This window comes from Amaranthus tricolor, chromosome 3, assembly GCF_026212465.1.
Source record: "Amaranthus tricolor cultivar Red isolate AtriRed21 chromosome 3, ASM2621246v1, whole genome shotgun sequence".
In the NCBI taxonomy this organism is placed as follows: Eukaryota; Viridiplantae; Streptophyta; class Magnoliopsida; order Caryophyllales; family Amaranthaceae; genus Amaranthus; species Amaranthus tricolor.
Genome location: NC_080049.1, coordinates 19,266,408 through 19,293,917, shown reverse-complemented (window position 1 = coordinate 19,293,917; position 27,510 = coordinate 19,266,408). Strand labels below are relative to the sequence as shown.

The following is a 27,510-nucleotide window of genomic DNA, read 5'->3' as shown; positions in this document are numbered from 1 at the left end:
ATGTCACACACCAAAAAAATTTCTAAATTCTCATATCCTTGCTTTCTCTTTCACTTGTGTTTTTTCAAAAAGAGTTATAAACTTCTTGATAGAATTTCCAAAGTTTATAATTCACTAAATGCTTTGTCATTAAGTGACATACTGATGTGCAAATTTTAAATTACCGCAAGCACACAGTGTACGTGTAGCAATACGTGTCGAGCTCAGGGAAGCGAGTTAACTAGTTTGTTTGGTTTATGACTACAAGACACGGATCAACAAAATAATTGGTTTAAGAAACTAAAACTACTATAAGAAATAACTAAAATGATGTAAATAAAACTAATAAATAAATCTAAGACAATGATTAATACGAAGATGATAATAATAAGGCAAATCTAGGGTGTCGGGAATTAGCTAGTTCTAACATGAGAGTCAATTACTCTCATAATTGTATGAATTTGAGTCTTTGGCATAATTAAATGTGATCTAATTAATCTTAAGTTTCCGCTCAATTGATCAATATCGTTTTAAGAACTTACTAGTATTAATCCGCAAAATTCCGTTTTATTGGCTAAACTAATAGGAATTTAACTTAAATGTATCTCAATCCTAAATTAATCCTAATCTCAAACTTTCGTTTTATTGAAAAGGTTAATAAAGATATTTAAACTAAGATTCATTAAGCATAGGTTTAATCATAGACCCAAATTTCACACAATTAATTGATAAAATATTATTTCATGCTTCGAATTAGGGTTTATCCCTTAAATCTAGAGAAGAAAACTACTCACTAGACATGGTGATGAACATGCAATTAATGATGAATGAAAACCTAATTGAAATACTACACATGAAAATGATGAATAATTTAATGCAAAAAGACAAGTAATAAAGTAATAAAGAAAGAACACTTACTAATTGAGAAGAACATAAATGTAAATTGCAATGAAAATAAATGTAAATTGCAATGAAATAAATGTAACAATGAAGTTCAACAATGAAATCTCTCAAAGAAGAAGAACCAAAAAGAGAAAATCTGAAAAATAAAATAAAAACTGACTTCTAGAGCATTAGAACATCTAGGGCACTAAAAGCACAAAAAAGTAAAATTAACTATGCCTATTTATATTTTAAGGTTACTTGGGGAACAATCTCCCCAAAAATAACTACTTTTTTATGATAAAATAAAGCTAAAATAAATAAAACCACTAAAATAATGAAAGAAAACTATCAAATGTGGATATCAGCAGTTGGAGACGAGTCGTAGCTTTCAGGCGACGACTCGTCGATTTGTTTCTGACTAGCGAACTTTAAATGATCGCCATTTTTTGCTCGGTTTTTGGAATCGGACATATAATACACCTTAGAAAGCTCTTGAAGTCTACTTTCCAATGCCACGAACGTTGCATTAATGCGATCTTTTTATCAAAAGTTATGACCAAAAGAGTGAGTATGTATCAAATTTCACCTCAAAACTTTTGCATTTTAAACAATTTTCAACTCTTTTGCCCATCTTCATTGTAAAACATCTTCAAATGAGCAATAATCTCCTTAGTAAACTCAGTCATTATTAAAACCATAAGAATTATGCTTAAAACGATCAAAACCGCTCAAAATTAGCATGAATAACCAAAATGGGTAAAGTTGCATAAATCTTCAAAATAAGCACGAAATTACTAACAACGATCATTATTTAGGAGTATAAAATGATATAAATAAGTTCAAATAATTGCACTTATCAAACTCCCCCATGCTTAACCTTTGCTCGTCCTCGAGCAAATCGAGGTGAAAATACATAGAAAACAAGGATAAGACACGGTCTCCGGCTCCTAAAGTACTCCATATTCCTCCCTTTCCTAAACTCCTCTAATTCCTGGTTTTTGCCAAGAGTCCAAATATCCTTAACACTTGCCCCCTTCATTTGGCTAACACAATACAACACAACACAAACAAGAATTTAAATAACAAGTACCAAAAATCCCCATACTTCAACCTCCTCATGACCCGTGAAGGACACGAGAAAAGAAAAATTCTACACTTATCCCTCTAATGGTGACTTACCCAAATGCCTACCTTATAGCTCCCTCTGTTTATGTCGCCAGCTCCAAGTACAAAATGAAATGCTAAATATTTAATCCTGTCTTTTTCTCTCATTTTGCCTAGGAACTCATATTTGAGTTTTGGTCCTAGCCACTCATTATTTTTTTTTTTCAATTCTCACTTGCTCACCCACTCAATGCCGCTCTTTTGCCTAGGTTAACCTTTTGGGTTTTCAACCTAACTGGGCTTTTCTCTTATCAAGCATTTTTCTTTTTCCCTTTTTTAATGAAAAACAAAAGTACAAATTCAGCTATAATGAAATTGAAATTATAATGCATATGCCAACTAAATCAATACAAAAAATTTGGAATAGAAAACATGAACAAGCAAGCAATAGGTTCCCCCATGCTTGCTTTTCATAGTGAGTAGCAAGAGGGTGTTCAGCAACCCTTATCAAAATAGGGTCTTTAGTAACCCTGGATATGACAATCAAAGCATAAAATGAAGAAAATTTAGCCTACCTAATGGAACTCCAATGTTGAAACCGGGATAGCACTATCGGTTACAACATTACCTCTTAAAACATGAAACACCAACTCTACTTATGACTCTCCAAAAGTAAGAGGCTTCCTATCTTAGTCTCCCTTAAGAGGCTTCCTATCTTAGTCTCCCTTTCTCTCATAAAATGATCTCACATGTAAATCCATAAAAATTCCAAACCCCCTGTCAACCTCATACCCATCCCAACACACAACTCTATCATCATAATCACAACATAATGTACAAAAACAAACACCCAAACTCTATAACTGTAAGGCTCATATAATGGAGCTCTTGGATCTCGAAATCCAAGAACTTACTTTGGATCAAGAGGATTGGGGGCTTATTTTTAGTTAAAATTTGTAGCTCATATACATGCAATGGTTAATAAAAAGATGATGTGTGAGAATCTAAGTAAGGATGGCTAGGTGGGTCAAGGTATGAAAATATAGTGGAGGTAGAATATGGAGAAAGATGAGAGTATAGATAGGATCAGAAATATACCTGTCAAAGCGCCGCGGCAAAGGATGAACAATGATAGCAACTGATGAACACCCACTCTCCTTTTGCCTATCCTTCACAGGTTATTGGCTAGCATTCTTTCTTTTTTTTTCAAATTTTTTTTTTCGGGGCAGAGGTAAAGAAAAAGAAAAACAAAACAAAAATAATAACGAAAGGAAAGTGATTACACGCCTACAAAAAATATTAAATTTTCAACGGTTGTCGTTGCAAAGTTCATCTTCAAGTTTTTCTTAGTGTTATTTTGTAAGTTGTATTTAGCCATCAACAAAGGAAAAATTCAAATCCCAATTGTAATTTGTATTTTGCATTATTATATTTGTAATATTGTCGTATCAGGAGTTTGAACAGTTTTACTAATACTTTCTCCGTCGCATTCATTTTGTATCAGTTGTCATTTTAATCCGTTCCACTTATTTTACATTATTTCCATTTTTGAATAATGGTAAATTTCTTTTAATTTCATCCGTACAATTCATTCTCTCTCTTCATTTATTTCCAATATACATTTTTTTTTCTTAAAATCTACAATTTTTCTTTTTGCTCCCCAATTACAATGTTATTTACCATGCCTCAGGCTCTCTACTTTCTCCATTGATTGTCATTTAACTAATACATAAAAATCGGGATTAAGAAAATAGTCTTTGATGTATATTGATTAATATACATTTCTTACAACTATTTAAATTACAAAGAATCGTAGGTTAGTCTAGAGGTTGAGGGCTTTTGTTTTTACCCGTAAAGTTGGGTTTGATTCTGACCATCTGCAATAAAATTTTTTTTCCATGCTTTTTATATATATGACATCACCTTTTTCATTGCGTCACCACCTTATTTTACCTTTTTTTTCAACTTTGCCCTTTTCACTTTTAAAGTTTAGATTTTAAACACAAATATTAAAACTCGATTGATTATCGTAAACACAATACTTTAAGAGATTTGTACCAGACAAAACACATGAAACTTGCATTTTGATGACTGCTCGATTTAAAAAATAATATATTGAAGAAAATTTCAAAGTCAGGAAAAAAAAGTTGCCTCTTTAATTTTTGAGTTTTGTTCACCTCCATATCGATTATATCAATGTTTGAAAATAAAAAAAGTAACTAAACGAGTGGAGAGAGTTTTCAGAGAGATGTTAAAGATATAACCACATAGGGCAAAAAAGTAAAAATAAATAACGACACAATATAAGAGTAGTGCTTGTCTGTTTGATTCCTTCTCTTCCTTGTGTCTTGCTTGTAGAGATTCTCTAACCAATTCGCGGATAAATACTTTGATTTTTGGTCGTACATACAAGGGTAAAAGTGGAAAAGTGTAATATTAGACCGAGCCAACGATCCAAACCGAAATCGATTGAGACTAGACCTAATTCGGTCCAAATCTGTTGCATCCGATTTAGTTTGCGGATCTATACTAATTCATGATTTTGGTTTTTCGATTTAAGCCCAAAAATTTTCAGATTAGACCAGATATATGCAAATATGATTTTTAAGAGGAACATTGATCACGCTTTTTATGTATATATACTTAAACTTAAAAGTACAAATTCTTCTTTCTACTACTGATGTAATTATGGATAGCTTATAATCCAAGGCAAAGGAAGAAAAGCATAATTGCATCATTGCACTTGCTCAGCCTATTGAACCTATGAAACTTGCTGACTTTTGTTTGAAGAATAAAGAGGATCACCTTCAAAATAGATTAAAGAGGAACTTAGAATCATGGCAAGACCAGGAGGGAACAATAGAAGATCTCCCAACAACCATCAAACAGAACAGGAACAGAGACTTGTTCCCAAGTCAGCAAACAACAGAACAAGCAGAACACCAGCTTGTCTGCCAGCCCACCTTGCGAGCCCTGGAACGCGTAGCCTGGTGCACATATGAACATGAAAATCCAAGGGATGGCATCTTTAGACACGAAATAAGAAGCCAAGACTCAGAGGTAAAAAGAAGATCCCTCACAGAGCCCACAAGAACGGCTACAAGGTCGTGTACTCAACAGATATTTGATAATGGCTGATTTCAGAATACTTAGTCTATTTTATGTTCTGTTTTTAATTCTTGTTTTGTACGTGTTTTAATAATAAGGTTAATACCAGATTAGTTATGTTTGTTATGTTTGTTAGACACCCCAAACTAGCCGTTAGAGCTCTATATAAAGGAGAAACCTCTTTGTATCATGATTCAGATTTGGTTAATACAATTTTCTTCAAGTAATTGTTATTCAATTGCTGTCCTGGGTGAGTTCTTTGTGAGTGAAGCAAAGAGACATTCGGTTTGTTCCATGAGGGTTAGGAGAGTGAATCTTAATCTTAGTGTGAGGAAGAGGCCAATTGGTTGATATAAGGCCAATTTGTTTCTATCTACGACATAAAACTATTCATCAGAATTGTTCTTGTCACCCTTCTGTTTTCATACAAAACAGGAGGTTTGTTTGTTCTTTGGATGTCAAAAGTAATCTTAGCAACGTTCTTGAAGGGACTAAACGGGTTCTTGGATCAACCATCCCCATATTCGCATCAACTACTAAACATTTTCTTAACTCATAATTTTTAATTTTATAATTATTAGTTTGCCAAAACATTTCTAAATCTTTCTTTTATTCCTAATATTTTATTAGTATCGAACATTACAATAAACCTAAATCAGACCAGGAGAAAATCGGTATCGGACCGGATGGAACAGAGCCGATCACCGGTCCTAACTTATCAAAAATCCGGTCTCGCGATCAGGTACGGTTCGAATTTGGACCGGTGCGTAATCTGTGGGTAATGAGAATATTCAAGTTTCTCCTCCATCACCAAGCGGAAGATAAACTTCTTTGCCCGCTCCAGCCTCCAGACGCTTGAGACCCCCAAAAATTTCCGCCGAAAGTGCATTGCTCCCTGATATCATCTTTTCATTTCTACAATCACCTTTATCTAGCCCCAAATTCTAGGGTTTGTTTTATATGCTAAATTGCCCCATTTGATGATGTTGCGGAGGTACGAAATGCTTTCTAGATGTTTTTATTCCTCTGATTTCTATTTAACCTCTTCTATATCTTGAAATTCACTTGATTTTTTGTTCTATCTTTAAATTTATACTTTTTTGATGGAAAATTTCGGTATATTGATGTCGAACTATGTGCGATATGCTTGAACATCTGTTCATTTACATCTTTTGATTTGATTATTTGTGTCAATTTGAGCTGAAGCGTGTGTTTGTATATTTTGCAGGTCTGCTTTGGCCTTTTCGAGTCGTCGATTGAGCATTGGGAGAGCACCAAGGCAGACTTCAACACCTCAGGCATGTTTAAATTATTTGACAATCAAATTTTAGTAAAAAAATTCATGGATTTTTGCATGATTCTTGAATGTTGATCGTTCTGTTTTCTAATCAAAGTATCTTAAGGGCATTTACAGTGTAATGAGTAACTAACTAGTGGTCTAATCTAAAAGAATGAGAACTTCATTGATCTTTATTGCCTTTTGAATTATTCAATTAGGAGCATGTTTGTATTTGGGGTATTTATTCAAGAGTACATAAATGTTATAGGGAGATTATATTACCCTCATTTTTTGGAGAAAGGAGTAATATTTCCTCTTCATCCCACTAGGTTAATGTTTCCTCCATTCCTTCTTTTCCATCAATTTACAACCATCTTTTCTCCTTTACAATGATTATTTTCTGTTAATTCTATACTCTAATAGTTTATGTTCTCTTAATTGGCTTTTATCTCTCCCATAAGTATTTGTCTTCAATCCAAGCATGGCCCATATGTTATCCCCTTTGTAGTATGCGCCTTGAACTGTAGCATTGTGTAGAAGCAAAGCTTGTAGTAAAAGAATTTGATTAAACCTGTTAAAAGGAAATTTAGTTACAACTAACATCAAAAACTTTAAAGAACTTTAAGGAAGGAATGAGCAGAAGGTAGCATATTTTTGTAAATTTGTATGCTTTCTTTTGTGAAATAGTGTGAATAGATACTTCAAATGCAACAATGTATTGATGTTTAATTTAATTGATCACAGTATTTTTTTATGAGTCATTTTGTCTATAGGTGTGCTTTAAGAAAGGTCGCAACCCAAAATTGTTGGATTTTCATTGAAGACATCTCACACTTGTATGATATTTCTTTGACGATGAAAAGTATGGTAAAAATGTTGGGAGTTATTTGTTTACAACCTATGATTTAATACTTTTTGGTTGAAGGCTTGCAACTTCATTTAAAGTATTTAATATAGGATTTTAGGCTTGGCTAATATGGCATGGAGTTGTTTTGGTCATTAGGTATAAGGCAAAGTCCTAGCCCGAAAAAGTTGCAAAGAATAATCCTTTTGTCTTTTGACCTTTTTTTTACTCCTAGCATTCCAAGACCACTATGATAAGTGTTTTCTGATAAAGTGTCGATAAAAGTGAGGATTTGACATTTACTTGGTTTGTTTAGTGAAATCTACCAGGCTAGAATAATAAGATGCTTTCACTCTTAAAATTGCATTTGATTTGAAAGCAAAAAAATAAAAAATTAATCTACCTGGTGCTTGTCTAGAAATAAGAAACAATATAGCACTTTAGCCATTGTAGTTGAAAGAAATTCACTCCATGTTATAGCGTTGTAGTCATTGCTTGACCATGTTAAGCTGTAATGCTTATTTGGACATTGTTAGTATCGTTGTAATTTGTAAATAAATAAAATCGGTGTCCCATGATTGTGACACATTTGCCTATATGCGAGGTAATATGGATGTAATGGATTTGTGTTCTTATAAATTATCTTATGGAAAATTAGCTTTGCATTTTAAATGGAACATGATGAATGGGTTTCTTGCAATTTATCCATATGTTGCAGATATTTTCATGTCCTAGAAGGGAATTTTCTTCTGCATCACCACACCCTCCTTCAACAGGGAAGCCAAATGAGACGGGGAAGAATTTGTCAAAAGTTCTTTTCGGGAGTGCTGCAATTAGTGCATGTTTGTATGCAGCTTATTCAGAAGGCTATTTAAATGATATTTTAGGTACTAAGAAGCAAAGTATTGATACTTCAAAAGTGGATGATTCAAATTCTGAGAAGGCACCATTAAGTGATGGACGCTTACACGATTTCCAAAACATTAAAGAGCTTGAAAATTTACATAATAGCAAAGACGCTGAAACTCTTAATTCTCATGTGAGGGAAGCTGATGAAGCTGAAATTGATTCATTTGCTAAAAGTTCATCTAATATGACTGAAGAGGCGCCTACACACCCGAAGGAGAAAGGTTTGTCAAAACTTGCTGATGGTATTCTAGAAAAAGGGGCAAACGTGTCTGAATCTTCTACAGAGGATACAACAAAAAATGCAACTCGAAGTTCTCAAAAATTACATGGATATAGTTCAGACTCAAAGTCTTCAGGAGAAAAAGTTAACTTTGAGCAACATGAAGAAAATGAAAACCTGCCAACAGATACTAATGTTGGCATAGTTGTCCAAGAAAGCCATAAGGATAAAGATGAGATAGATGAGGTTAAATCAGAAAATGAATTTGGGGTATGTTTGTGTGTCCTAATTAGTCTTTACATACTTGTGCTTGAATTCATTCATGTTGTGCTCATCATATATGGTCAATGATTACACTTATATGTGCGCAATATATTGTGCATTTTCATCTGTGTGCTATACTTTTTCATGTCCTTCTTGGAAGCATGTAGAAATGAGAGATTTCTCCCTAAAAAAGACAACAAACAGTTCAAGCTTGAAAATTTTCGCTAAACATCAAAAGAATATTATTTTGAAGTAGAATAATATTGCTTGCATCAATGAAATGATGCTCTTCTTAGCTATTTTTTGGCCTATCCCATCAATAGACTTGACAAACTACTGAAAACAAGGATTAGTAGTACATATGGATTTGTTCTCCTCAGTCCTCACTTCTTACAAACATATTTCTAGATGAAATTTTTTGAATAAGTTCTTGTACAGCCTTGGGTTTGTACGTTGGATGTTTAATGGGATGAATTTTGTATTTGTGAGGTTTGGAAAGGATTATGGGAAATGTATATATGCCTATGTAGCGATCATGTGTGTGTTTGATTAGAAGTTGGAATAGAACTATTGTGTCTTTTCTTAAATACTTTATCTTAGGATGTTTTATGGACAAAAGAAAATTGTCTACTATTACTATGGGCTACAACGGTGGTGGCATTGTTGTGCTCCTTGATTAGGGAAATTATAAAGGAGTTGGGTTGATATGTAATTTGTTAACTATTGGTTATTCAAGGTTTGGTTGATATGTAATTTTTTAATTGTAGTTAAAAGTGTTTTTCTCAATTTTGTACTATAAGTCCTTTATTTTAATGTTAATACAATCTCTTTCTTATCAATTAAACAAGGAGATTCCAATAAGGGCCAGATAAGTTAGTTCCGCACTACATTGAGTTGAAAATCTTGAAAAGACATATATTGGTAAAGAACACACTCCTAAGTTTACTTGTGGTGAAATAATTGGAACATCGCTTATAACTCATGCTATCACAATTAGATGTTCATTTTTTTCTTTTGTAGGATGTATTGGATTCAAAACAGGGGCCATCAACATCCCTTTTAGATACATATAACTTGAAAGACAAAGTTGCCGACGGAGCTTCAACCTTAAATGGACGTACTATTACAAATTCTTCAAATAAGGAAGAGGTAAATATTATAGAATTTGTGATAACATGATTTTGTTGTATATAGTTTATGCCACCCTTAATTTTGTTATTCATACTTATTTCGTTTACTTGAATTTTTTTGATTTAAGAATTCACTAGGTGCATTAGGAGATCTAGAAGATTCTTACAAATTTAAGGATGGAAAATTGATATTGGATTTCTTGCAAGCCATTCATGCTGCTGAACAAAGGCAAGCAGAGTTAGATGCGTGTGTCTTTGCTGAAGAAAAGAGGGCTATGAAGGTTGTATAGTTTTTTAATAGCATGAGAAACAACTTATAAAAGTACATGAAAAAGAAACTAATAAAAGATGCTTATGCTCTACAAGCATATTGGTAATCTTAAATGATAAAAAAGAAAATAAAAGAAGGTGCCCATCATTTGTTTAGTCAAAAACTATAAGTCTACTTTACAACATTGTTAAAGTTCATTAACTTGCTACATAATTCTGATTATGTCTTTATTCTGTCATTTCTTCATGAAATATCTAGGGTACATATGAGAAAGAGCTGAAAGATGCAAGGGCGCGTGAACTCATGTATGCCGAAGAAGCAGCTATGTTAGAAAAGGTTGGTAGAATTTATATCATTTGGTTACCATATCTGCTGTTGTGCTGTATTTTTATCTTATATACTCATCTGTTGTTATAAATGCATTAACACTATATTATGGCCTTATAATCTTATGATTTAAAATCTTCTTAAAAAGATATGCATGGATTGCCATGGAGAGAATTGGTGAGTATCTGGGAATATGACAAAGCTAGCTAGGATATAAGATATCAGAACCCACTGCAAACATATTTGTTTGAACTTAAATGAAGGAACTAAGTGAGAAGAGAGGCATATCCATAGATTTCATGTTGAGGTTTTACAGCGTGACTGTTATGTCATTATATAGTTTAGGTAGTTCCCATCCAGTAAGGGGATGGGATTTTACTTGCATGGTAGCTAGGTGACCATTTTGAGGATCTATAATGGGAAGGAGAAGACCAAGCATAAGAGTTATATATGTTAATGACTCCCTGTTTACTTGTAACCATAGCGGAAAAGGAGGTGTTTAGATTAATACAACTAGTGTCCTTCTCATGCCGTAAAATGTTTCTCTAATTGTATAACATTCACGGGAACTTCCAATGTGGCTATGCGGCCATGGCATTTGAAAAGATTAGAAGTTCCCAGGAGGGGGCGATATCCAATTGTGTTATTTAAGTTTTGCTCCCTCTTTTTATGTGACTTTGCCTCATCAGCGCCAACTATTAGCAAGTTCACCATGAATAGAAGCACAGGTCCACAATTAATTTTTTTGCTGTTTATGTAGAAAACAAACTGATAAGTGTCTGCGTCCGTATTCACTTACTTTATTCCTCTATATTCCATCTTTGGCTTGACTTAAATGCATAGTCTTTCATTTTTCCATCTTCTCATTCCAATCTCAGTGCTTATTCTCATTCCAATCTCAGTGCTTAATTCACTACTTCCCATCATCAGTTACTACTTCTACCTCAAGCAATTCCCCCATGAGAGGTAAAAGTGTGCCACGTAAGCAGAGTTATTAATATCGTGATTCAGATCGTAGAATCACACGACTCTACGATCCAGATCCTACCCCATGAGTTGGATCGTCTACAAAGTTGAAGTTGCATAGGATCGCCCATAAGATCGGTAGAATCGCGATTCTTGGAAGATTCCACCGATTCTGCAAATGAGTTAAAAAAAACTTATATTTTTCCATTTTCGGCCCTGTCCAATTTAATTTCCCACTATCCCTCATATTCTAAACCTTTTCCCCCTTTCTTTCCCCAATCCCCATTTTCGACTGCTTCAAAAATCAAAACCACCTTTTGACCTTCATCTTCTTCGTCTACTTGGCTGCTTCTTCAACAAAATCTTTCTCAACTCTCAAGCTCTCTTCTTCGTCTGCCTCTTTAGCCTCCTTGTCGCTTTTTTTTCTCCATTAATTGATGGTCAAATTCAAACTTTAGGGACATTTTAAGGTATTTTTCTACCTTTACGCTTTTAAATGGATTTGTTAGTTACTTCTTTAATTCATATTGCTTTATCACTTGATTATTTGATATTTTGGTGCTTTGATTGAAGTCCCTGTATTTTTCTACCTATACGTTTTTTTCTGAATTTTTTAATTGTTTACTTGTTTTATTGTTCAATCTTAATATGATGTTAGTTATTTTGCAATTTATTTTCTCATTGTTAGTCAATTTGTATATTAAAAGTTGAACAGTAATTGAGAATTTAAGATATAAAGCTCGACTAAATTTTGCTAGTTTGAAGTTCTTGAATGATGTTTATTATTTTGCAATTTCCCGAACTTAAATCATAATGTCTTCTTCTGGTATTTCTTTGAGATGTAGGAAGTGATGGAAGCTTTGGATACGATGATTGAGTTATTTGTATCTAGTATTTCTTTGTAAAATGTACTTTTTAATTGCTTTAAAATTTGTTCTTTGAATTCTAAGTCATATGTATTAAGCATTTTGTAGTCTCTTAGTTGAAAACTTTATTGCGTGTTTTACTTTAAATTTCATTAATGGTTAAGTAATGATGAAAATGATATGTACAATCTCCAAGTTATATGTACTTGGTATGTTTAAATGTTTATACAATAAAAATGACATAACAATAATCATAAATAAGTACAATGTTTTAAATATGTAACATTTGTAGGATCGGTCGATCCTACGATCCAATCTTATGATCCGATTTTGTGAGCCACTTTCCATCTAAATTAGAATTGCGATCTTGACAACCTTGCACGTAAGTATATGAGTATAGTCTACGCTATATATGAGAAAGCACAAAACAATGTTCAGACATGTGGAGTGATTAGGGATGGTCATGGGTCCAGGACCCTGTAGGACCCGCCCCGGACCCACCCCTTTTATAAGGGTCTGGGTCTTAATTTTTGAGACCCGTCGGATCCGGGTCCGGGTCTGGATCCAAATTTTTTTTGACGGGTCCGGGTCCTAAGGTGAAGACCCGGACCCGGACCCGGACCCTAAACTTTATTTTAAATTTTATATTTTTGAATTATGATATTATGAATGGATGGGCGTGGGAGTGGGCCATTCTCATTCTCAATTATTTACTTTTATAAGCCTTGCGTTGCCTCCTCTTACTGAGATTACAGTGTTGGTCTTCCACTGACTGCTTTGCTCTATTTTCATATCCTTCTTGTTCAGAAATGTTCAAGATATGGTAACTTATTCAAACAATTTTGTTGACGGGATATAATCTAATTATATGGTAATGCGATATATTTTGTATTTGAATTTCATGGACTCGAAAAAGTATTAGTAATACGATAATAAGTTGCTTACAAAAATACAAAAAAACTCGAAAAAGGTTCAATTTTGACAAATCAAAGAGGCTTTGTATAAGACCCATTAAGGACCCTAGACCCTGTCAGACCCGTAGGGTCTGGGTCCGGGTCTGAAAATTTTGGACCCTTAGGGTCCGGATCCGGGTCTGGATCCAAAAAAAAATAGGGTCCGGGTCCGGGTCTGGCCAGACCCGCTCCAGACCCTCGCAATTGGTCTACTACTTTAAGCCCTTTCTTGTTTGCAATGATTCTAGATGAGTTACAAAGATCTATTTAGAGAGATGCTTCATGGTCCATGTTGTTTGTTAATGCAATCGTACTAGTGGATGAAATAAGAGATGAAAATCCTAAGCTAGAGATGTGGAGATATACGTTAGAATCAAAAGAGTTTGAATTGAGTCAAAGACAAGAGTACCCGTGACTTAGTTTTCCTAAGTAAATAGTCATTGATTAAGATGTTAACCATATGATTTAGTGTTAGTGGCTCAAACGGATAGCTAAAGACAAAGTAGTATGCAATCAAGGCGTGCCATGGTTGAAGGGAAATGTGTATCGACCACCATTAGATCATTATTACTCTATGAGTCAGAATGTTAGGTTTTTAGAGGAGACCATTGTAGGAAGAGGAGTGTACTTGAGATGCGTATGTTAAGATGAGTGAGTGGACAAACACTATAGGATTTGTTTCAAGATGAAGACATAAAAAAGGCCTTTGAGTAGTATTTTTTGACAGAAAAAGGAGTGAAATTTATCTATGTTTGGTTTGTCATGTGCAGAGAAGACCGAAAAGTTCACCAATCTGAAAAAGAGTAGAAGGTTTTGAATTTTGAGGAGCTTAAAAGAAGGATAGGTAAAAAATTTGTGCAAAATAAGAGTGAAGAATGACATGAAGAATTGGGTTTTGTAGGAGCATATGACGACATATAAGAATAAATGGAGGGGGAGAATACATATTGCTGATCTTTGAACTTGACTTTTGTTAGTATTAGATTAGTATTAGGTATTATTATTAGTATCAGATATGGTCAAATAATTTGTGTTTATTACAATTATTTTGGATTATGTAGCCAACACCATATTATTGATATTAAGTCTTTCGCATTGTTAGCTCTTTTTCTCAATGATAGATCATGGCTGCATGACTTTCCATTTGATGCTGGAAAGATATCTTCCAATCTGTCTACTTTCTACATGTTCAGTACTAAATTGGAAGCTTCAACGTTCTTACTCTTGATGCTATCCTGATCTATAGGAGATAAAGAAAGAAAGAGCAAAAGCTGCTGCAGCCCTCAAGTCTCTTCAGGAAAGGGCTGAAGAGAGACTGAAGAAGGAACTAGAAGAAAAGGTGCAAGTATAATTTGATTAGTGCATTTTCATTGTAGAGATTTGAAGCATTTTCAGTTTCTGTTATTGGGTTCTTTTATTTACATTGCAGGAAAAAGAAGCAGAGTCAAAGGCGAAAGAAGCTCAGGACATTGCAAAAGCTGAACTTGCTGCAGCAATTGCACGAGAAAAGGCAGCGCAGATTGAGAAGATGGCTGAAGCAAATCTAAATGTATGTAATGTGCCTTTAACCTCTGTATTTCACTATTGTATTGGTTTGTGCTTGCATCAAGGATCCACTTTTTACACATAGCAACTTAAGGTTCCACTTTAAAAGTAAAACTTTTTTCTAATCCGCAAGGCCTGGATACTTCTATGAGGTTTTTATATTGAATTTCCTGAATCTATGAAGCTGATAAACACATAAAGTAATCCTTGTTTGGTGCCAATCCTGATAATGAAATTTTCTTTAGAAACTAGTTACTTTGGGATCATATTGACTAAAATCATGGTGAATTCAAGTGATCAATAAACTGTTGTCATGATGGACCCTATATGTCATTTTGTAGGACTTTAGGTTGAACTTTTCATCCTTTGTTTCTTGAATTCTCTTCTCATTCCCTTTCCTCAAGGCAAAGGGATGCACTATTATGGCCAATTTAGGAATGAACCGTAGGCAAAGGGATGCACTATTTTCAAATTATTCTTCACAAGTTTTCATGATCACCTAATATCAATTAACCAAGTGGTAATGGATGAAAATAAAGTAAAGAAATTATTGGAGTTGGACAAGCAGGAGCATGAACCTTTACTTGTGATTATGCTATGAACTGATTAATTGAACTAAAACAGTAAAATAGAAATAAAATAATAAAAGGAAAAAAGTGAAATTATATTGTGGGTGCACAAAAAAAGATTATAACCCTAAAAGTAAAATAACAAAAAATAGAACAAGCTATTTGAGATGCTTGCAATATCCCCAAATGAGGATAAACTCACCCACTATTTGTCTAACAATTTTCATGATAATAAATTACTCCCTACTTCCCCTTATTTATAATAAACCCCCCTCTTAATCTAACTTATTCTCCAAGTTTTTCCTAACATGGCAATTACCTATTTTACTCTTTCTTAAACCAAGTATCCAAAATATTTTCTCATAGCAGATTATGATTATCCTAGCAAAACTACATGAAATTTCATTACTATTACTTTTTAAGTTTTAACATTGTGTACTTAACTGTCCATTAGAGCTTTTCCGGTTTCAGTGGTAGAGTTGATCTATTGCACTACAAATTGCAATGTCATACTAGAATCCTAGGGATTCTCATCAAACTATCAAAGTCACTGAATTCAACTATAAAGTCCTGTGATGTCAATTATTAAAACCTGGTTTGGAAAACTCATTTTTTCTCTATCACTGTAAGTTTTGAAAACTAAAAACAAGTTTTTGGAAACCGGAACAAGCTTCAGGTATTCTGTTCTCTAACTTTGAAAACCTAAAAATGAAAAACTGGAAGCTGTCAGCGGTATGTGGACAGGCAGTTATTAGGCATCTTGAAGACAATGTATTTTGATTCCAGTTTATGTAAAATTCACTATGGCTTACTGGTGACGGATTAGCTGGAAGTTTATCTTTTTTTTTCTGCTTGTAAGGGTTATCGAGAGGTCTCTGTTGTTCTAATACCTTGGTGTAGCAGCTATTTATACATTTTAACTAAAGCACTTTTGCAGATAAATGCTCTGTGTATGGCATTTTATGCACGATCAGAAGAGGCTCGTCAGACTCACTCCATTCACAAACTTGCTTTGGTAATTGTGTTGATTATTCTGCTTCCTTAATAACTTTCCCTTTTTGTTGCGTTCTGGTGGAAGGAGGAAGATGGTTTCAACTTGGATTTTGTTTCATATATTGTTTCAAAATTATATGTTTCCAAGGTCTTGAAACAACACATTTTTTCATGTTCAGGGTGCGCTTGCTTTGGAAGATGCACTCTCAAACGGGTTGCCTGTTCAGTCAGAGTTAGATGCACTGCAAGTATACATTGAAAATGTCGATAAGGACTCATTATTGCAGTTGGCGCTATCAAGTATTCCAGAAGATGTACGACTTCATGGCAGTGATACAATCCTACAATTAAATCAGAAGGCAAGTTTCACCAAGACTTGTCCTTTTGCCTTTTGGATCTATTAGTGATTCTGGGTGGAGCTACCAGCTGTGTGCTTTGCATGCTTTCTTTTCTTTTGAAAGTTAAAATTACCTTTGTTGCTCGATTTTTTGTTGGTTTTCCTTTTACAGTTCAAAGCCTTGAAAGGGAATTTGCGGCACTTCAGCTTAATTCCTCCAAGCGGTGGCGGTATTTTGGCACACTCCTTGGCTCATGTAGCATCCTTTTTAAAGGTGTGAATTCTTTACATTGAATAATTACTACTCAAGATATAGTCAAGCCACTAAAGGGGAACTTGAAACAACAAGGAAAAAGATGAAGGAAGAATCTCGCTATGATACTACTCATGATGTTTTTTTTTTAAATCCTTAAATTTTAGGTCAAGGAAACTGATGAATCCGGAGATGGTATTGAATCCGTGCTAAACAAAGTCGAGAGCCTAATAACCCAAGGAAATCTCAGAGAGGCAGCAGATGTGCTTGAGAATGGTGTTAAAGGTAGCAAAGCCACTGAACTTGTGAATGATTGGGTGAAAAGAGCCAGAAACAGAGCCATCGCTGAGCAAGCTTTGGTTCTTGTTCAGTGTTATGCTGCTTCTATCAGCCTTACTTGAAGTCTCGCCTTGTGTAAGTGTTGAACCCGCTCTCCCCCCAAAAAGTATGGGAAAATCTACCTTTTGAAAGATATCAAATCATTTTGTAAAACAGGTTTCTTTTCATTTTTGGGAGACCAACTTAACAAAAACAGAATAAAGAGATTGATGGATCATTCCATTACATCCTACAGGCATATTGTAATGGATGATAATGAGTTTTGTGTAGATTAGCAGAGTAAAACGCGTTTATTTTGATAGTGTCAACTGTCAATAACCCGAGGAGGGAAAAGAATGAAGTTTTGGTTCGTACTAGTACTAATATTTTCTTTTCTTGCTTCTACATTTTGGTTCTGTTCATTCTCAAAATCTCTTGGTTCATGAAAAGATGTATCGATCTTTATAGTGGAGTCTGTTTCTTTGCCGTGCGCGGTGTCGTTGAAGTGGGAAACTCAATTCATGACTTTATACATCCTTCCTTCCTATATACTTGTAATTGTAATTGTAATTGATAGTGATACATTATAACATGATAAGTTCTTAAATGGGGAATAATGCATGTTTGGTACAAATAACAATATTGACATATTGTAATGAATTTTTAAAAGGTGATTTATGTATGTTATTTGCATTTTCACAAATATCAGTTATATACACGAAGTACTATATAATTGTTTTAGAGCTTTGGTTTGTTAATGGTTGCAGCTCCATCAAAATTGAAATTTTAGCACTTTTTCCGTTTAGTTGCATGTGTTGGTGAGCGTATTTTAGCACTTGAAAATCCTATTGGAAATTAGTGGATTATATAATCTAGAAATTGTAACTCATTACCTAAAAATAACTCAATTGTAAAACTCGGAAAAATCGGGTCAAATTTGATCGAAATCTTAGCACCGAGTATCTGAAAGTTTGAAACAAATAAGTAATTTTAACAAAATAATATAAAAATATTATAAGTAGACATTAAGAATGATGTGAGTAGACATTTAAGGTATTAAAAGTAAGCATAAGGATACGATAAGTAAGCAGTAAGGATAATGTAATTAGACATTAAGAATATGGTAAGTAGGCATTAATCGTTAATGGGTTGAGCTTGAAATACGTCTCTTAAAAGACGGTCTCCAAAGAGAGTAGCTGTTAAAATTTTCTTGACTATCTTTCATTAATTTGCGTGGGCTTTTAGTCTTGATGATTTTATTATTGGACCCCATTTATTACATTTTGTTTAGGTTCAATAATAATTTAGTTGGATCTATTTTATATATCTATGGTCATAGCATTTATTTATACTAAGAATATCCATGAACGTGATGCTGTGGACATGGCTATGTTTTTTTTTTGTCTAAAAATAAATTAAAGTTTTGTAATTTAGCAAAAATAAGCTTAACACCACAGGCAGAGGAAGTGAAAAAAATAAGACTTTTGAACAACTTAATTTCCAAAATAAGCTTCGTGAAAACTTATTTCCCAAAATAAGCGTTCGTACGTCCAGATCAGAGCTTTGGTTAAGTCGCTGTTAGTAACAGCGAAAGAAGGAAAAAAAAAAAATTAAAAAGCCTTAGTCGCTGTTACTAACAGCGACTAAGGCTTTTTAATTTTTTTTTATGAAGTAAAGTAGCCGTTGTTAATTAGAAAAATAGCCGTTAGGAACTTGAAAATAGCCGTTGTAATGATGTTCTGTAAATAGCTCCATTATTTTCCATACTTCATTATATCAATTCTACATCATTCTTCTTCTCTTAATTTCTAAAGGTAACATTATGTATTATGTTAGTTTTACTTTTAATTTTTAAATGTTAATATAATTTTTGAAAGTTCACTTACGTTACTATGTTATATGTATTATGTAGATGTCAAAGGAGCATTGTATTGAAGAGCTTTGGGATTGTGGTTATGAAGTTGAGATTAATACAGATTGGAGCGACTTTGATCCAGGGCGTGAATTTATTGCTTGCCCTTTCTACTTGGTTGACGGATTATGATGCACATACTTTAGATGGATTGCTCCGGAGGGTACAAAATGGCAGAGAGACTTAATAATACGGCTTGAAAAGGAAAAAAAAAGAGCTCAAAGATGAGGTATTTAATCTAAAGAGACAAATGGATGATATGGCGCATAGGAAAGAAGAGACTGAAAGGATTATGAGAAAGTTTAAGAAGCCTTCTTAGTCAGCGACGGTAGTTTAACTTAATGAATGAAGTATGTAATTTGATATGAATTTGTTGAACATGATTGCAATTGTGTTGAATGTCCGATAGCAACATCCCTATTTGAATATGATTGGTTGTTTGTTTTTGATTAAATTCATACTACATTCTTGGCGGAATGATTCATCGCCGAAAAGTCTGAGTACTTAACATCATTTCATTGATAATAAACGTTTGATAATACGATTAAAATATATACATGTACACATATATTACAAAGTATACACAAAAGTCAATATGTTACAAATTCTGAATATGTACAAGTGTTGAATATATACAAAATGTCACTAATCTTCAAAATATACAAACACTATTGTAATGCTAATCCTCCTCCTGTACCCTGTCTAATCGTGACGGTTTACGACGCCTCCTACGATAGTAAGATGCAGTCGCATGACGCTCGGTAGGGGAGGGGATTGATAGTGTGATGATGTGGCACCCTGTGAGGACCCGGCACCGTAGTCCGGGCACGTTAAGTCAACCTCCTCAAGATGAACGTCGGCATGATGAGGTGATGAACCGCACTCGTACATAGTGATGTCGGGCGCAGTCAATTCCGGAATGAATTGTTGAAACTGCGTCCCTCGGAGTATGCCTTGGGCAATCTCCCGTACGGGCTCCTCTTGGGAGGAGCTGATGACTGATGCAATGCCCTGTGCCTGCAGTAAGACTTAAGTATTAATGAAATGTTTAAAGTGTAAGTTGTATGGATAATAATCAATGTTGAAGAATACTTACAAAGTGTGTCATCGTCGGTGCTGTGGGAGTGTACTGGGATGCCGCCATGATACCTCGTGGTGTCATTCATCGACGAGTAATGGAGAGGAACCACGGCATGTAATCCGCCGTAGTAGGTGCGTCTGCAGCGTCGATCAATGCACCTTGGGCCAGCAGCTCTAACCTGTGCTCCCAACGAGCGACATGGCGCCAGTTGACCTCTAGCCAGTTCTTGGGTTCCCGACCCTTACGAGAGTGGTGGAGCTCCGCTTCTGTGTCACATGGAGGTGGGATGACCTGTACCATCCCAAATTGGCGCAGTACGTGCTCAGGGAGATGCACTTCGACTATGTCGAAGCAGATAAGAGGTACAGATGCTCTCCACGCCCCTGAAAATATGCCCGAGTGCTGAGGCAATGCAGCGTATGCCTCAGGGGGGTAAGGGTCCCATAGAAACTAAACGTGAAAATTCGATTAATAAATTACTCAATGTGATACTTATAAAACAAGTTGTGGTGAAGTTGTTACCTGGTCAGCACGTAGTAGATCGAGTTGATCGCGGTAGAACCCCACGCCCGATCCAGTGTGGGTCCTTGTTCGTCTTTCAAAGGACCATCGCGATCTATATGGCACATGCGGGGGAGGAAGCAGTGGTGGCGCAAATGCACCACGTCCCACACTCCTCATCGGTTGACCAATGAGAACATGCTCCCATGCCCAAAGCTATGAATTACCATTATAAGTAAAAGAGATACAAAAATATATAATAAATAAAACAAAACGGTAACATGTAAACTTAGTATTACCTGTAGAATAATCAGGGGCCCAGTGATCTCCTTTACGTTCTTCCGGGAAGCTTCACAAAGTCTCCTGTACAGATACGCTAGGGCTGCCGAACCCCAACTGTACCCGGAGATGACCTCCCATGGCGCATCAAGCAACGTAGGATAAGTGTCGACATAGCTCTGGGTCGTGTAGCAGGAGTCCACAAAACGCTCGTAGGATAAGTGTCGTTTAATACATACGGCAAGAACATGAGAGCAAGGTAAGTGATATATGAAGGGTTTGTTACAAGTGCATTTCATGTCTCTCATATCCACTCTTTGAATGTTACCACCCTTAGCGGATCCTGTATTACCGCGTCCAGTCTTAACTTGAAAAAGGCCTCGTCTGTAGTCAAAAGCGATGATCTCATGGTAGTTTGCCTTCTCGGTGTTACGGGTGATAATTTTAGTGGCGTGTGAAGTGTACTTACTTCCCCCAATTAGCCATGCATTTGCGTTCTCCCGTCTTTTAACAAAGTAATCATTAACACGATAGAAGGCGAACTCCACAAGAGTAGTTATGGGCAAGAAACGTACACCCTTCATCACGTTGTTGAAAACTTCCGCTAAGTTGGTATTAGTAACACCGTATCTATATCCTCCATCATGACATATTGACCATTTGCACATATCACCAACTTGATCAATCCAAAAAAGAGCCTCTCGGTTAGCAACACCAATGGCCTTTAATCCCTCGACGACCTTATTTGGTTGTCTTTGTTCTGCAGTCCTACCATACATTTTCTTCAGCTTCAGATTACCCATTTGACGATTGAAGTTGCTTAACAAATGCCGCAAGAAAAACCTATGATGGGCGTTTGGAGGTTGCCATTCCGGCTCCTCCATGGTTGCTAGAATGCCCGCATGCCTACCGGAAATAACGCATAACCCTGGACTATGCATCACATGCTTACGAACACACGCCATAAACCAAGACCAAGCGGCTATGCATTCTTTTTCGACCAAAGCAAAGGCAAGCGGGAAGATTCCCTTGTTCCCATCTTGGGCAATTGCAGTCAACAACGTATGGCGATACTTACCATACAAATGTGTTCCGTCAATGGCAATAACGGGTTTGCAATACTTGAATCCCTCAATACTAGGTTGGAAAGCCCAGAACACGCGTTGGAAAGTTCTAATACTAGGACGGACATAGACACCGACATCATTATCTTCCTTAAAGAACCACTCAACTACGGTCCCGGGGTTTGAAACTTGCAGTGCCTTCAAGAAGCGTGGAAGAAGAGGATAAGAATCTTCCCATGTACCATAGATGGATAGAAGGGCTTGCTGTTTAGCACACCATGCCCGCTTATAGGTCACTTCGACACCAAATTGGTCTTTCACCATTTGACGCACGACAGAGACCTTAATTGATGGGTCTTGAGCAACACAACTTCTAATAACATTGTTAATCACGGAAGACGTCAAATGAATGTGTCCAGCTGACACATTTTCAGTACTTAATACACACCCCCCATGCTTCCCCTTATATGTAACAATCTCCCATGATGGTGAATAGGAGCTCTTTCTAGCCCTAAGCCTCCAACCACACCCTCTCTTACACTTCAAGGTGAGCACGGTTTGATTTGAAGTCTTAGCTCGGTACTCAACGTTCGTACGAATATGATACAATCTAACAGCGTCCAACAAGGCATCCTTGTTATCAAACATCATACCCTTTTGAAACTTTCCTTCGTCGGTGTAGGTTGTATCACAATCCCAAGACCTCCAAGAGTTGTCCTCAATGTGTTCATCTAGAGGGGGAACCAGTGCATAGGGTGTAGGGGCAACGATTGTTGGAATGTTTCCTAAAGTCATGTCATTAGCTAGAGCCTCCTCGTCAACACCCACATCATCCTCAGAAGGAGCTTCAACGAATTCATTACTCTCACTTATAACATCATCCCAAGGCTCATTTGTATCTTATAAGTTACAAGTATCATCATTTGTGACTTGAAATTGACTTTGATTGGGTTCATTAGAAGAATAAGAGGAAGATGGCATAAAGAGATTTTGGGTTTCTTGGGTAGGGAAGGGCGTATGAGAAGGAGCAGAAGGAGTTATATTCATGAATGCATTTGTTTCTACAACATTGATATCTTCATTTCCTAGGGGTACCTCTTCTACATATAACTCTAAAGAAGGACTAGGGGTAGACCTTGAATATACCCACATTGCATCTATAGCCTCCTCATCCTCAAGCGGAAAAGCTAACAAATCTCCACTAAGATTGTACTTAAAACTTAAATTGACAGTACTTCTTGTAGTGTCAATGCCAATCCTAGAGCATATAAAATGTTTAAATTCATTCAAATCCATGTATGAATTGCATGCAAACAGTTTACGTCTTCCCCCAACATACTTAACATTGTTACTAGTTGATCGAATTGAACCATTCCAAAAGCATACAACAGTCACACGAAATGAATCCATTTCTACAACAACACAATACAAAATCAATATCACCATCATGTTCATAAATATATTACCACTACACATTTTAAATTCAACAACAAATTCTCGAACAAAATATTAATTATGAAGATCAAGGCAAATAATAACTACATTCGACATATTCGTAGAACTTAAGTCTAAATGACCACTATACATGACATACATTTTAAAATCAAAACCAAATAGAAAAGTTTAAAATTCAACAACAAATACTAAATTCGTAAATTGCAACAATTGCAACAATTCAACAACAACACCAAATAAAAACGTACCTCAATAAGCTGAAGATCAACAACAATTAGTAAATTGCAAGTATATGAACCTACATTAATGTGAAAGTTGATTAAAATTCACTAAACCCTAATTTTCCGAAAATTGAAAAAAATTAGAAAAAAAAAACCTTAATTTGATGTAGGAAGATTATAGAACTAATTAGTGGTACCAACTTCGAATTTGATGACTTTAGTTGAAGGATTGAATGTGATTTTAATGGAGGAAAAACGAAGGAGAACTTGTGAGGTGTAAATGTCGTGAACTGGAATGAAGAGGAAGAAGAAATCTGGAAAATTTAAAACGCCTAAGTCGCTGTTAGTAACAACGACCTAAGGAGTTGACTGGTCAACTCCTTAAGTCGCTGTTACTAACAGCGACTTAGGCCTTTTAATTTTTTTTTCCTTCTTTCGTAGTTACTAACAGCGACTTATCCAAAGCTCTGGTCTGGATGTACGGACGCTTATTTTGGGAAATAAGTTCACAAAGCTTATTTTGGGAATTAAGTTGTCTAATTGTCTTAGTTTTTTCAAATTTTCCCACAGGCACAGACATGGCTTAGTGGATATGTGAAAAGGTTTAAAAGCATGAATTTAGGTGAAGATACAACATGATGCAAAAATTAGTAATTGTTAATCAAAACTTGCGATGATTAGGTCAGAAGCTTGATTAACACGTGAACTCATGAACATGCCAACTTCACTTTTGCTGGACCTAATAATAATAATAATAATAATAATAATAATAATAATAATAATAATAATAATGTCATTAATTTTAATGTTGGTCAAAGGAAGATAAAAATGTGAATTTTTAATTAAAAATTAGTCCTTAAACAAAATAATTCCAAGCCTATATCAAAAGGAGAAAAATTTCGCCAAATACCTTCCACATAAAAAACCTTATAAAAAACAATTTAAATTTTATAATATCACTACTTTAATTAGTGATTTTATCCTTTTCAGAAAAAATTTTAAAATTGCAGTTTAACTATAAAATTACTATTATAATTGCACAATTAAAGATGACATTTTTCCCAGAATATTGCAAATTAAAAAATTAATTCCACTTTGCTTGAAATGGAAAACTATTTCCCACATTACCGTCCACGTAGGATAGGTGTGAGAAATTTATTTTTTTTAATTTTTTTAATATAACCACTATATGAAATGGCGGTTTTGTTTAGGGATCTGAAGTAAACCACTAGATGAAATGGCGGTTTGTGAATTTTTATTTTTTTTAAAAAAAAATTGAGTAAACCGCCACTTCAAGTGACGGTTTTGTAGCAGTACAAAACAGCAACTTCGAGCATTTGTTCACTGCATTTCATTTTCCTCTTTGCTTCTTGCTGCCGATATTAGTTTAAAAAAAATAATTTCTTCACTATCATTTACTTCAAATTTACAATTTCTCTCATTCAACTAAACTAATCAACTTCATTCCCATCTTCTCCTTGTGTACTACTTCATTTTCATCCTCATTTAAGGTATGAATAAAACCCTAATTTTTTTCAATATGCAAATTGTTTTTTTGTTTATTATTGTTTTCAATTGAAGTTATAAATACGTTGATTGTTTGTTACATTCTCTTGTTTTCATGATTTAAGCTTAAATTTTACACATTTGTAGTTGAATTTTAGGATTTTGTTTGTATGCATATAAAGTGTTTGATGAAATGCTTCAATGAAAGTTTATTACTTTGTAGGGTTAGTTTAATGGTTTTAGTATATATTCATGGTATTTTTAGCTTTTATATTTGAAATGAACCTTCTAATAAGTGTTCTAATACCTTAATATCACAAATTCCTTTATTCAAATTTACACTTCCCTTACTCACAATCAACAATTAAGTGTATGTGATATCACATAAAAAATATGTTTGTATTTGCAGAATATGGATCATTATCCCGTTATAGTGTAATGGGTGGGGAAGTAAGTTATACTGGATCCGATGTTGGGTATAATGGAGGATTAAATATAGTGATGTTTATCCATCGTCAAAATACGACTTTTGAGGTGTTTGTTAGCAAAGTCTATGATGTAATTGGTTGTGATCACAACTCTTTTATGTTAAAAATGGAGATGAGATATCCAGTGACTGGGAAAAATGTGTTAGTCCCGATTAAGAATGATGAAAGTATAAGTGCTCTTGCTTATGCGGCATCACAAGCCCCTGGAACGACAATGGAGGTTTATGTTGAATTGGTTGCAAATTCTGATAATGCGAGGGAAGTCATGACTAGCATGGAACTTCCAGAATCAGCTCCTAGTGTACGCCATGATACATTCACATAAATGTTAAGTAACCCAAATTACGTTAATGAGCACTTGGATGAGTTTACCTCTCCAACTCATTCACGTGGCATTGGTGGTGGTGTAATGAACACCTTTTCTACGAGTCACTTGGGTAGGCTTAATTCAAACGAGGTTGACTCTTTAGATCAAGAGGATGAGCATATTGATTCTGATTCAGAAGCGGATGATGAAAGAAGAGAAGCTCTAAATGCAGCGATTAAGGTGAAGTCAATCGTTAATTTTGTAAAAAATAAATACGGATTTGTTATAACATATAAGAGAGCATGGTTGGCCAAAAATAAGGCTATAACAAAAGTATTTGGGGATTGGGATAAGTCCTTTGAGGAGCTTCCAAGGTACCTACAGGCGTTAATGCAATCTAATCCAGGGACAGTGGTGTAATAGGAAGTCCAACCGACAAAGGATCCTACCATAGTGATGTTTAAGCAAATTTTTTGGGCTTTCGGACCATCCATTAAGGGTTTTCCCCACTGTCGTCCCCTTATTTCTATAGATGGTAGTACCAAAAGTACAGAGGCACACTTATGATTGCTATGGCGATAGATGTAAATTCTCAGTTGTTCCCACTTGCCTTTGCCGTTGTAGAGGGAGAGAGCAACGTCACATGGAGTTGGTTCTTGGATTGTATAAGGCATTATGTCACTAAGAGGGACGACTTATGTGTTATATCTGATCGTCACAAGGGAATTTTGCATGCAATGAATAGAATTGGAAAAGGTTGAGAAGAGCCATTTGCATTCCATTGGTTTTGTAAACGTCATCTAGCTTCGAACGTGCATAAGAATTTCAAAAACATAGCAGTCAAAAACTTATTTGGAAAATCTTCTGAACAGACAAAGATTCGGAAATATAATTTCTACATGAATCGCCTTAAAGAGTTTAATGAGGACGTGTATAAGTACTTAGTGTATGGTTCTATTCCTGAGCGCCAATGGACTTTGATTCATGACGGTGGATATCGATATGGAGTGAGAACTACAAACATGTCTGAAGCGTTCAACGGCGTTATGAAGGGGGCCAGGTTACTCTTAATCACTTCATTGGTTAGGATGACATTCTTCCGGGTTAACGAATACTTTGCCACAAGAGGGATTAGGGAGAAACATATTAGACAATGGACATGTGTATGCCAAGAAACCATCTGATACGATTGATAAGAATGCTGAAAAAGCACGCTTTCATGATGTTAGGATATATGACACAGTGCATGGGATATTTAAGGTCACCACTGGTTGTGGCAACATGATAGCAGGAAAATGTGAAAAATCCTACATGGTTGACCTCACAGCAACATCATGCTCCTATCAGAAACCAACCATCTTCAAGTTACCGTGCTCACATGTTCTTGCAGTATGTCGAGCTCGTAACATATCGTACGATGCTTTTGTGGACCCTTCATTTTGCTCTACAAAATACGTATCGACATATAAGAAGACTTTCATGCCTTTTCCAGACATGTTCACCTGCGATCCTAGGAACGGTCCTACAGTTGTTCCAGATCCCTCAACGAAGCGTGGAAAGGGTCGTCCGCGATCAA

At 35.2% G+C, this 27,510-nt stretch overlaps 2 protein-coding genes across 2 annotated transcripts; one reads left to right on the top strand and one right to left on the bottom strand.

Annotated features, from left to right (window-relative positions):
* The first annotated feature begins 5,854 nt into the window (after nucleotides 1-5,854).
* On the top strand, nucleotides 5,855-17,525 carry LOC130807635 (MICOS complex subunit MIC60, mitochondrial). Its single transcript, XM_057672911.1, has 12 exons — nucleotides 5,855-6,070; nucleotides 6,305-6,374; nucleotides 7,918-8,598; nucleotides 9,613-9,741; nucleotides 9,851-10,003; nucleotides 10,252-10,329; nucleotides 14,352-14,444; nucleotides 14,535-14,654; nucleotides 16,157-16,234; nucleotides 16,392-16,571; nucleotides 16,722-16,823; nucleotides 16,970-17,525. The coding sequence occupies exons 1-12, from the start codon at nucleotides 6,057-6,059 to the stop codon at nucleotides 17,201-17,203; spliced, it is 1,932 nt and encodes a 643-aa protein (XP_057528894.1). The 5' UTR covers nucleotides 5,855-6,056; the 3' UTR covers nucleotides 17,204-17,525.
* A 2,101-nt stretch (nucleotides 17,526-19,626) lies between these two features.
* Nucleotides 19,627-20,548, bottom strand: LOC130807634 (uncharacterized). The gene is made up of 2 exons (XM_057672910.1): nucleotides 20,129-20,548; nucleotides 19,627-20,049 (listed from the first exon to the last, which is right to left on the bottom strand). Exons 1-2 carry the CDS (start codon nucleotides 20,192-20,194, stop codon nucleotides 19,735-19,737), a joined length of 381 nt encoding a protein of 126 aa, XP_057528893.1. The 5' UTR covers nucleotides 20,195-20,548; the 3' UTR covers nucleotides 19,627-19,734.
* Between the last annotated feature and the right edge of the window lie 6,962 nt (nucleotides 20,549-27,510).

Excerpts from the sequence above, each read along its gene's own strand:
- LOC130807635 (XM_057672911.1), top strand. Across the intron at positions 6,375-7,917 it reads GGCAGACTTCAACACCTCAG|ATATTTTCATGTCCTAGAAG; the intron begins GCATGTTTAAAT and ends CATATGTTGCAG. Across the intron at positions 14,445-14,534 it reads AGAAGGAACTAGAAGAAAAG|GAAAAAGAAGCAGAGTCAAA; the intron begins GTGCAAGTATAA and ends TTTACATTGCAG.
- LOC130807634 (XM_057672910.1), bottom strand. The coding sequence starts at position 20,194 with ATGACACCACGAGGTATCATGGCGGCATCCCAGTACACTCCCACAGCA. Across the intron at positions 20,050-20,128 it reads CACCGACGATGACACACTTT|GCACAGGGCATTGCATCAGT; the intron begins GTAAGTATTCTT and ends GTCTTACTGCAG.